The sequence below is a fragment of the Molothrus ater genome, chromosome 3 (genome assembly GCF_012460135.2).
Source record: "Molothrus ater isolate BHLD 08-10-18 breed brown headed cowbird chromosome 3, BPBGC_Mater_1.1, whole genome shotgun sequence".
Classification (NCBI taxonomy): Eukaryota; Metazoa; Chordata; class Aves; order Passeriformes; family Icteridae; genus Molothrus; species Molothrus ater.
In genome coordinates, this window is record NC_050480.2 from 40,898,665 (window position 1) to 40,911,223 (window position 12,559).

Below are 12,559 nucleotides of genomic sequence, written 5' to 3' on the forward strand. Positions count from 1 at the left end.
CTACTGATCACTGTGTAATGTGTAACAAACACACACATATACATAGTACCTCACAAGCACCCTTAAAATATCTGTCATTAAGGATTTGAAGTACTTTTTTGAAGCTTGGCTAATAGAACACAGTGGATACTAGAATACACTGACCTAGCCAAATTAAATATACAGCAAGAACATACATAAATTTGCTCCTTCTTCTCAAGACATATTCATTTAATTGATTGCCCAGATTTTACACTTTAACTATTTTACCTTTCACTGACTTTACTTATATTAGTATTTAGAAACAAAGAGACAGATAAGTGATCTGTGAAAAGCTTTCTACTTTTTCATTACTCTTCAGCAACACAGTTTGAGCAGCTTATTAGAAAAACATAAGAAGGTAACATATTCCAACCCAGCAGTTTCTAGTTTCATTACTTTCTGGCATTGAGTGAAGGTAATACAGCAATGATTTTGAAAAGAACACATATGCCCCCTATAGATTTAATGTATTCTTACCACAGAAAGATGGAAATAAATGAAAGGTTTATTAAACATTGCCCAAATAGAAAATTCGGTACTAGAAAAATTATATGACATCTTTCCATAGCTATGTTTACATACACAGAAAGCAAATAGGAAATTATTCTTTGAAGCCTAAACATCCTCCTGCCCAATCCCCTTTTCTTTTAAACATAATTCTTTTGGCCTCCACAACAGAGCTTGCCCCAGGTATTACTTCTCCTGAGCAATGTTCCCTCCTTGATGTTCTATTAATTTGTCCCAAGGCTTTCTCAAAATTGAAAGGTGTTTAGAAACAGTGTAGCATTTAATTCTGAGTTTATGGTAATGTGTCATGCAAACTTATAGCACTACATACATGGTTTTTAAAAATGTTGCTGCAATTGGCTTATATTTTAAAAGATAGATCATAGATTTTACTTATTTTAGCAGTAATGGCATGCTGTTTTGGAAATACCATTAGCATTCAGTTCAGGGCACCATTATATATATACGATTAGATCTACAAATGTGGGTAAACATAGATGAAAAATCCTAAATATTCAATGGCTTCCACATAACTAACTATAATTGAGGAATGAGCACTTTGCTTGGTATCTAAAAACTAGTCAACTTCAATTAACCTGTTGTTCAGATTCCACATCAAAATTTCTACTTGTATATGAGAGCAAGTATGAATTCTGAATAAAGATAAAGCATATAAAGATAAAGATAAAGCTTTAGCAAGATAAAGATATAGCTTTTTATTACAAGGTACCTAATTAATTCTTACCTCAGTGTTCTTAAATCCCACAGTTTGATGCCATCACCTGCAGCTGTGGTCAGGAAAAGGTTGTAAGCTTCAGGTTGCTGAGTGCTGTAGGATGATCCCTGTAAAACAATAAATCAGTTTCAGGTAACTATTCTCTATGGCATTAATTATTTATAGAATCATAGAATATCTTGAGATAGAAGAGATCCATGGGAATCATCAAGTCCAACTCCCTGCTCCTTGCAGAATTACGCCATATGATTAAGAGCATTGTCCAGATGCTCCTTGAACTCTGAAAAGCTTTAGTGTTGGGACCACTTCCCCAGGGAATCCAGTCCAGTGACCAACCACCCTTTCAGTGGATAATTTAGTCCATCTAAGAAACAAACAGTAAATATTTGTTAGATTATGTGAAAAAAAGCTTGTCTGTACACATGCAAAGGAGCAAAGAGGAAGAGCATGCAAAGAGCATGTAGAGGAAGTCCCATAATCCAGTCAGAGAAATGGAGCACGGCCTTGGCTCCTCCCAGTGCTGTCCCAGGACAGCCATGAGCCCTTTGGTCCAGGGGTGAAACCCACCAGGACAGTCAGTGAGACAGGTTATCTGGGGCATCTCACTGACTGATGGGGATTGCTAAAATCAGGGTATGGGATCCATTATGTGAAGCAGGGGAAGATCTTTTTGTGATTGCACAAGACAGTACAGGATGTTTTGGGACAAAAACAAGGGCAGTGAAAGGGAGGGAGCAAAGGTTACTTCAACAATTAATTATAAGACATTGTTAGCCCTGGGCTAAGTGTCCAATTCCATTGACTTCAGTAGCAATTGCATTCATTCATCACAAGACTAATTTTGGCTTCATACTTTTAAATAATTAAATCCAGTTTTAAACCTCTGATATTTTAACATCCACATTGGCAAATCCCAGCCTTTTTGCTGGCTAAAGACTTCTTTCTCCAGGGAACCAGATTGAAACAGTTAAAACACTTTCTTTCCTTTCCTAACCATTCACTTTCTTGATTTGGCTGAATACATCACAGAAACCTCAAGGTAATTTCCTGCAATCAGTATTTGACTGCCAGGAATCTCCTATTCATTATGAAAGCTGGTGCATAGCTTGCTCTAAGAGATGAATTAAAATGTACTGTGCAACACATTTCCCCACAAAGTCTACACAGTCTCACATTTTCTCTGTATAACTAAAAAAAAAGAGTAAAGCAAAAGACAAAGACAGTAGTAGCCCAAAGGACAGCATTCATTAAAAGTAAAAGAGCACCCTTTTTTGTGCCTTTGAAGTATTTGCTCACCACCCCTTGATTCAGCCAGCACTGGTCGCAAGAATCCAAAACAAGAAGTTCTACAGACACATACACATTTACTTTGTGCATTACTCCTTTACTATAGAATACACAGAATACAGGGAAAAACTAAAGTTAAGAAGAGCAATCCATTTGTTCCTTCTCTGCCCTGAAATTTTGCGGCAATATACTTTATTAATACATATACTTGTATCTTCAAATGACATTGGCTACTGAACTTTGATATAAAAGAAAAGAAAATATATACTTGTTGGGATAATATACAAGCTGAATTTTATTTTTCACTTTGTGTTTTTATAGCCCATCAATTTATGATAATCTATTATTTATGAGAATCTGATGCAAAAAGTAGCAAAATCCCACACACTCTTGAAACTATGCTTTCATTCTGATAGACAAATCCCTTTCTTCTGCCCCATCAGCCTCCTTATCCTGCACTGTAATCCCTTCTCAGCTTCTCTCTAGATTAACTACATTGCAACCTTCACATAAGATTTGGCCTCAAGAAGGATACGGTTCTATAGAATCTCAATTTCCTTCATTAATTCCTTATAAGCACCACTTATGTCATCCAAGGAGTGCAGCTGGCTTACGCTAAAGGCATGTATCAATAGATATATAAGAAAGCACTCTGTACCTTCTGGTGATCTTATACTTTTGCCAACATTGTAACTATGGTTAGGAAAAAGTTAACTGACTGAAACTTCAGAGTTACCCATTACATTTTTCACTCTTCACATCAAGTAGACTTCCTAACTAATGGACCAATGAATTTTGATACAAAAGGGTCTGAACAGAAAATTGAAAATTTTGCTGTTTCTGTGAAAATGAGTGTACTCTATAACTGTGCTAGCAGAACACAATACCATCCAAATATTTGTGGCTCACAATGACAGTTTTCTGTTCAAAGAATGTGTTTTGCACCATTACAAAGGCATTATTAACACTAAAGCTCTGAATCTTTGTGATCTGATCTCAAATTGGCATCTATTTTGATATCTCATATGTTCTAAACTCTAAGACAGGAAGATGATTTTGATATGTCATTCAATTCATTTTACTATGTCTCTTAAAATTCAGTATAAAAAGCAATGGACTGTTATGATAATCTTAATCAAAATACTTAAGGCTGAGATTAATTTCGTTTGGCAACTGCAAACAATCTCTAGAACAGATCAAAAGAAAAATTTAAAATCAAAGTCATTACAAGGCAAATTATATATACTTGCTTCAGCTGTTTTTGTCTAAAATCAAATATAAGAGAACATCATGCTGATCATCTAGGCTTCCAGGATACCCTATGCATTTTATAATTTGCTAACAGGTTTCTCCAACATATAATTGGAACATACTTTCCCTATAATCTACCACAACCTCAAAATAGATTTGCTTTTTTATTAATTTAAAGAGTAAATTTTATTATTATGCCCACTTAACGATTATCCAAATGGAATCACAAAAGAGTCTTGGAACATGAGAACTGATTTGCATGAATCTAAAGAAGAAAATGCACTTCAAGAATATGTATACTGCAATCACAAATGAGTATGTAGTCCACACAATGAGACTAGGAATAATCCAAAGGAAAGCCTTCATAAATTTTGGGGTGTAGGCACTGGATTTTCAGAATGAACTGTTTCTCTCCACAGGTTTGTTTCCATTGAACCGTGTCTCATCACTAGAGAACCTTAGATTCCAGTGTGTTTCATACTTTGAACATGATGTAGTTTGCACACAGCATTCTGCACATTTTTATAAGTCTAATTTGCTCTAATAGGTTTAAACTACCCGATGTAATAAAATAGTTGATGTGTAATTTTCCTATTGACTTATCTTAAGTACTAGTTTTATATAACTGAAAAAAATAGAGAACTTTGATGTAAAAATGTCCTCCAAAATGGTGAGTTTTCTTTGCTCTACCACATACATCTAGTTTTTTCTCCCAAGTGAGTACTTGCCCACAGCTTTAGAGTTTTTCTTGATTAAATAACCTGAAGGCACTAAGCTGACCCAGCAAAAAGAAAAGCCAGAACTTTAAGCCTATATGTGTTACAAACAGTACTGAAATAGTTAGCACAATTTTAAGTGTTTTACCAGATCACATCTATAAGGAAAACCCACAAAGAGTTCTACAACAGTAATAACAAGGATTGTTTTAAACCCACAGAAGCAAGGACTTTCCAACTGGGAATGGAGCACCACATTCAACCAGACCTAACACAGCAGGCATTCCAGAACATATGCTACCATAAAAACTACAAATACTCAAATCAGTCTTCAAGGAAAAAAAGAAAGAGCAAGGATGAGGGGTTTTAAGTCATCTATTCTATTGTAGTACTGAGAACTTTTTTTTATTGCTGTTTCCAAAGTTTCAGAATAAATCACACGGTGTCAGATTGAGCTTCAGAAGAGAACACTTACATAAGGAAAAATTCCTGTTGGACTACAGTAATACAGTTTAGCACAAGTAAGGCAAAAGATAATAAACACTTCTCTAATAGCAAGATGACTCAATCAGTCTCACTGCTCCCTCCTTTACACTAGAGAACAAATGAAATCTGTATGGACCTATCACACAGACTCATGTTCTTGCCCATCCTCCCCAACATATAAAAACTTACTGATTACTACCAATTCTACTTTTAGCCTCTGATTTCTTTGTTGATGATGTTGTAGTGGTATTAGAAATAAAATTCAATAAAGAATATACCTTATTTTGGCAGATCTGATGGACTGATCTAACATGAGCTTCCTGTATCACTGCTGTGCTGCAGCCCGCATTGAGGTCAAAAACTTCCAACGCTCGGTTGCTGCCAGCTGTAAGTACAATATCTGTTCAGTTCTCTGTGTTAAAGTTAAACTTATCCAAAGGGGAAAAAAAGCATATAAACAGATTAAAAATACAGATAAATAAGCATATATATAAACTCTGTTGTATTTATTGCTCTATGTGCAACACCAAAAATCTTACAGCACTAAAAATTTATGTCTAAGGATGAAGTTCAACATCACAAAAAATTACAAGATTTTTACTCCAATAGAAAAGGAGTACTAATTCATCAAATGCTACTTCCTTTAGCTGATGCCCATGTCATTAAGTCCAAAGAACTACAAAGAAAATAAGAAATACAAAGGATACAAGAATAGAACTCATTTACTGCTGAAAGGCTGGTAATCTCCATTGCTGAAGTCATGGGAAATTTCTGTACCAATTTGCAAACACTCCTCTGTTTGTATCTGCAAAAAATATCAAATCAATGCTTGTGTTAATGAAATTAGTTATGATTTGTTAACACCCACTGGAACCACAAATCAAAATGCTTTCTTTCATTATTAAAAATTAAAGTGACAGATCTTTTGCCTTATTGTTGAAGCCTGTTAAAAACTTAGTAACCAAACTCATTTAGATGAAAAACAACCCATGATATTCATATACAGAAGACTGATTTTCCATCAACATGAAACACTAAAATAATCCTGTATGTATACTGAAAATATTGAAGAGATTAAAGTCTGTCAAGTACCTATGTTCAGAAAGCAGATATGCCACTGGTTTCAGTGTAGCATTTAATGTGCTGATGATAGGGCAATCAGGAGGAAAATGAGGAGAAAACAGTGAGAAAAGAATGAAAACAGTGAGGAAACAATAATTTCCATTTAGATGGGAGGAGAATAAGGGACTGATCACACAGTACCAAAGAAATTTTGCTTCCCAATAAACACAAAACTTTTTAAGGTCCTGTGGGTTACCTGCCAGCTCCATGCAGAGGTGGCAAACATGCCAAAGCCTCTAAAATGGCTTCAGGCTTTTTTATTAGACAACTCAAAACTGTGTTGTAATTCAATATAATTAGAACTTTCTGTTTACTGGAATATATCCACATAGGCAACATGGATCTATTCTTATAGTAAACAGAAAACAGAACTCCATGGATATGGATATGTGGGGCAAGAAGAGTGTGATTTTCATAGAAGTCACCGAAAGAATAGAGAGTCAATAACAACTGTACTGGGTCTGGTTGGGATGGAGTTAATTTTCTTCATAGTGGCTTGTTTGGTGCTGTGTTTTGGACTTGAGATCAAAATAGCATTGATAACACACCAGGGTTTTAGCCATTGCTGGACACTGTCTGCACAGTGTTAAAGTAACTGCCTGTGTACCAGTTAATATCATACTTGCATTTTAGCACGTCTGTCTAATGAAAGTGCAAAAGTCCATGCATGACGTGCAGTAGGAATCATTACTGTTTCTTTCCAACAATGCTAGAAGTTTGCAAAACTGAGATCATTTGACAAAAGCAATATGGTTGTCAGCCAGATCTGTTCAAAAGAAAAATGCTTAGTGACTTGGTTTTTGCCTTTCATTGTTATTCTCTAACAATGATCTGCTGATCTTTTCAGATGGACATCAGAACCACTTTAGTAGTGATGGTGAAGCAGAAGATAATATACAGTGTTTTGCAATTTAATCCAAGAATCTTTTGTAGTTTCCACAAGTACTTTTTTTAAATAAACTAAAAAATAAACTGTACTAGACTTCAAGAGCAAATGATTTATTTCTATTTTTCGGTAAATCTACCCAAGCTAACTTTAAATAAGCTGACTGATAAAATAGGTACAATCTAATAAAGGCAGTATGAAGTTTCCTCTGGTCCAATTTACCACGCTGAAAGAAGCTGATTAAAACAGTTAAGATTTTCCCAAATGCAAGTTTTTTGCAACAATTGTTTGAATTGGCTGAAATACCTTTCTTCTACACTGCAGACTACTACACAGATAAATACCTCACAGGGCATGACATGGGTAGAATTTCACATAAAAAGCAAATCAACCAAGAGTAAACTGAGATTCATAAAATCCAAGTTATGAGAAAACTGAACCAAAGTAACAGAGGGAGGGGGATATAGAAGAGTACCCATTATTAAAAAAAAAAAAAAAAACAACAGAATTTTATCATGTTTAAGGAATTTTTTTTGACACAATGCATTTGCTACATGTCCTGTATATCTTCAATTCAAAGTGCAACTCATTTAAAATTCAGGCAGGTATTGTGGACACACTGAGCTGGACACTGTACATTCGTTCTCATCTCTTAGAAATTGAAGTTTATGTAACAATTTGGGTTACCTTTTTAGTGGTTTATTAATATCCCCATAAACTAAGAATTAACAAGTAAAACAAACTAGGTAAGCAGATTATGGAAGAAAACTATTACATAATTCTGTATGACCATTTAACATTTCAGTGAAGTTCCACATACCAGGTTCATGCCTCAATCCAGGAAAGCACTCCTATTCCTAAACATATTTAAGCTTGTGCTTAGTACGTTTTTCTGTGCAGCAGCAAAACTACAAAGGAAATAGAGGAAGAAAACAGACCAGCTTTCCCCATCTAAGGATGCAGTCCAATACTGACTAATACCATCAACAGACAAAACATACCATTCACAATATCAACTAAGACTTCAGTGTTGCAGCCCTAATTCTTTTTGTTCTTCCATTCAAAACTAAGATATTTTGGAAGTAGCTTTTACTATTTGTTCAGTTTTTTATCTTCTGTAATAGTTTTTCCCCCTCAGCTCACCTCACCTCACCACACACAAAATTGCAGATCAAACTTTACAAGAACTTCACTGGTCTGTTAATGAACTCACCGTTTTAGGTCATCCTTGGTTGTGTCTAGATGGAAACTTAAGAGATGAAATTCAGCTCCACAACACAGCAATATAAATGTATCTATAAAATAAAACTGTGCAAAGCGTACAGTCTTATGGAACTTCTCTTTACCCTGAAATATAAAGGAATTTGTTAAGAATAGAGTCAAATAAATATTTTTTGTTTGAGATTCCTGATGTTAAGACAGAACCTCCCTGTCATCCTGATCATAGGCCAGGAGGTTAAACTCTACATAGTGGCCCTTCTTATTTTTGACATCTATTACTCTGAAAAAAGAAGATTTAATTAAATTAGCTGGCAGTATATCTGTAGTCAATTGAATCTAATACAATCTAGCTTCATACTCTGAACTTCTTTTTGAATTTGGGAATGGACTAAAGTCAAGTAAGCTGAGCCAATGAAAATACTACATACAGACCAGACATTAAAACCAAAACTTCCAGACGTGTCCACTGGGATTTTTTTTTAACAAGGTTGATTTTTTCTGTTCCTAAATTATCATGAGAAAAACCTAATTTGGAGTCAAAGGAGATCACCCAGATCGTTATATCAGTGGGAGTCACCACTCAGTAGCTCTAGAAATTGGTTCTTTCTACAAAGCTTTTAAAACAGAAGTAGATAAAAGTGTAAAACAGTGTTCTCTGTGACCAAATGAATGGTAGATTCCAATTACCAGAATTAGGGCAGGTTCCTTATTGCAGATTGACCAGACCCTTAAGGTTCTGTCTTCTGATGCAGAAACTAACCACTTCCTGTCATGACTCCAGCCAACAGAGTTAACTGCACCATCATGACCTAATAAAAATAATAATGTCTTGCATTAATAAATTTCTCTAGAGTTACTTGAGGTATTTTAATATAATTATGCACAACATTAAAATACATTCTAAGTACAGGTTTCAAATGGTTGGATTAAAACTGGTAACAGTAAACCAGCTATTGAAATTTTCTTCCACCAAAAAACACAGGAAAATGTCTCTCACTAATGAACAGACAAAGATAATTCCAACTCTAATTTTTCAAAGTTATTGGAAGAGCACTTTCAAGAAATATCCTTGAAATTAAATATAGGCAAAGATTCAGTATTGGAAAAAAAATCTGAGTATTATATTATAATGAAATTTTATATTAAACATGGTCTGGAAACCCCTTAAGACATCAAAAAGGGTTGAAATATTTTGGGGTTTTTTATTAACCTTTTATTACTGAGCTAGATATTTTTGGCATATAAATAAAATAAGCATGCCACTTCAATGGCTTGTTAAAAACAAGATCAGAAACTTATCTTTAAAAAAAGATAAGTTTTAAAAAAACTTTAAAAGCCAGAAACAATAGTCAAAAGGTAAAATTATTAATTTGATCCAACATTATGTTGAAGCTGATAAAAAAGATCAAAAAAGAACATGCCAATCAAGTTTTACAGACTTTGATGCATGTTACTGCAATTTGTCAGATGAAGTCTAATGAATTTCATCTAGTCTTAAAACATTCAAAGTTCTTATGCTGCCCTCTTGTGCATATTTTATCTTTACTCAACGAAAGTTTCATATTAAAAAATAGCTTGCTTTAAATTACAGGAAGCTATTAAATATATCGCAGCAATTGAGATATTTCATTTTGTAGACATATGTCTACAAAAATTCTTATAAAATAGGTATTTTAATTCCCAGTTACCAAACAGCTGTAGAATTTTCACCAGAAAATTGCACAGGCACTGCTCAAATACACATATAAGTATTATTCTTATTTTGTTCACAACAGAAAGGTTTATTTAAAGGCTTTCATTTCCTAAAAATATTTGGAAGCCTTGAATAATCTGCATTAAAGAAAAAAAAACAACACACAACACCAATCAAACAAACAAAAAAAAAAGAAAACCACAACAGAATACAAAACTCTTCACCAAAGTAGTAAGGAACCTGAGAAACTTTAGGAAAATCTGAGGTTTGGAAAATTGGAAGAGCCACGCAAAAAGCTTAAGAATCTCTGCTCTCCAGGCCCCAGAGTCCCAAAGCACAGTGAAGGAGATGCCAGCTGGCTTGAAAGAGCCCAGTAAAATTCAAAACAGGCATTACTCAGGGCTCCCCAGCACTAGAGCACATTGAGAAGAATAGCAGCTGGTTTTGTAAAGAGACTTATTCAGAAAGGCCATGCTGGCTGTAACTCTATACAGCTGTTCAACATCACCTGCACTTCACTACAGGACACAGACACCTGAAGAGTCACCACTGAAGAAGAATGCAGAACTGCTTAAAACTGTAACTCAACCCCTCAGGGAACAAGGCTGAATAAATCAGGCTAACAGCAAAACTGCTGTTATACCATTCCTCTGATGCTGCCTTATAGAGCCATGACTTTTGATAAGCAGCAATATTCAGATGTTAATGCTGCCTTGAAACTGAAATTTTTTAGCAGAATAGATACAATTTCCATTTCTTGAAAAAAAAGAAAATTTTACATTGCCATTGATTGTAGCTCTAAGTGACAATAATGCTTCATGGTTATCACATATGACAGTACTAAAACAAGAACATCAAAAGTAGAAAGTAAACAAGTGACTGCATGGTAATCTGAACAACACAGAAAAATGATGTGAATGAAACAAGCAGGCAACTAATGGTTTGTGGTTCCTAATCCCATGCATTACTTTACCTGGGAGTTCAACATTTATGTTGCTTTTGGAAAGAACTATATACATGTTAGAATATGGTTCACATTGCTTTTCAGACTTGTGCATTATTAAAAAAAAAAAACGACATAAATTATTAAAGGCATCAATGAAGGAAGTCAGTGAAAAACTTAAGAACTTCCTATTGTAGAAAAAAAAGACTTTGTCCACAAGGCACATTTTCATCAATTTCCTCAGACAAGAAGGATGATATCAGTAGTGTTGCCTCCTTAATGTCACCTCTTACACTAAATATAATGAAAATTACTCAAAAAGAAAAACTGTTTCCACAAATCAGTTTTCAGAGTTATTTACTGAGAAATAATTCTCTAAATTATCTTTAAGATGTCTGATTTTAATACTTGTTAGGGCCAAATAGTAAAAAACATTTATTTTCCATTATGAGATTTCACAGAAAATTCATGCAGCAGGATCGATTTAAAGCCATAACATTTACAGCTATTAAAAATTTAACAGATTGTTCCTGTAGAAATTTAGACATAATCTGGTGTTGAAGACTCATTTAAAAGCATATATGTTTACACATGCATACACTTTTGTAGTTTTGGATTTCCTCTTAGGAATAGTCCCTTTTTGTTTAAATGGTTATTCTCTAGAAGTCTGGAGTTGCAAAGCAAACACATCTTTTGCCAAGTCATCACAGTCAATTTTTGGCTAACAAACTATCAGAACATACTGCTACAATATACACATGCATTATTATTGCAATATATTGCCTTTATTTTTTCCCTTTAATTACTGTAATACATATTATACATCATTATGAAGATTTCAGTATATATCATCATAGATTTCTTCTTACCCCACAAAAAATTGAGAAATGTGAACACCTGGTAGTCACTTTAATTCTAGGACAAATTAAGCAATCAGAGAAATAAATTTTACGTCCTGAATCATCAATATTTCCTCTCTCTTGATATTAGGGTGATGTAAGTGGAATCCATGCCATTTTAGATTGAACTCAACCATCAACTCAACTCATATCTTTTATAATATAATTCATAAACTTACCTGAAAAAATACTATGCACATCAATGAGATTGGAATTGAATATCAGCACAGTTTTGTCACCCTGGCCACAAGCCAGCAGCTCTCCATCCCCTACAAAGAAGAGCATTTAATAATTTACATCTGAAAGCAAAAAGAAGCTAATATGCTACTTCTTTTAATCATAAAAATCATGTATGTCACTACAACAAAACAAAACCCAGATATTCATTTAATATGTTTAACACTAACTTTTTATGAACATCACCAATCAGTGTTGCAGAATTTGGTAGGATTGTAGGCAAATTCACTTCTGGTCCGGACATATTCTCTAAATAACATAATTTTTTAACTCAAAAAAGTAAAATCTGAATTTTTTGCTTTACTTGGGTTATTTAAGCCTGTGTGTGCATGCATGGGTGTGGGAGAGACAAAGAGAAAAAGAGAGAAAGATTTTTCTTCCTCAAACTAAAAGAAGATTTATACTTACAACATAATAGCAAAACTCTCTAGGGAACAGAGATGGAATATATTTTAGCAAAGTCACTGATTGCATCTAATTGCTTTTATTTCCCGAGGATTAAAGTTGTTCTTATCTTCAAAACACTTACAGTTATTTAAGTTTTTAAATACTTT

The 12,559-nt window shown here is 34.1% G+C and overlaps 1 protein-coding gene across 1 annotated transcript in view; it reads right to left on the bottom strand.

Moving 5' to 3' along the window:
* The window catches only part of WDR27 (WD repeat domain 27), a 91,826-nt gene that overhangs the window by 59,773 nt on the left and 19,494 nt on the right, over positions 1 to 12,559 (bottom strand). The window contains exons 16-21 of the mRNA XM_036381445.2: positions 11,948 to 12,037; positions 8,921 to 9,042; positions 8,226 to 8,359; positions 5,712 to 5,809; positions 5,283 to 5,404; positions 1,274 to 1,371 (exon numbers count right to left, since the gene is read on the bottom strand). Of these exons, the coding sequence (XP_036237338.1) occupies positions 1,274 to 1,371; positions 5,283 to 5,404; positions 5,712 to 5,809; positions 8,226 to 8,359; positions 8,921 to 9,042; positions 11,948 to 12,037 (664 nt within the window). The remainder of the gene's footprint in view (positions 1 to 1,273; positions 1,372 to 5,282; positions 5,405 to 5,711; positions 5,810 to 8,225; positions 8,360 to 8,920; positions 9,043 to 11,947; positions 12,038 to 12,559) is intronic.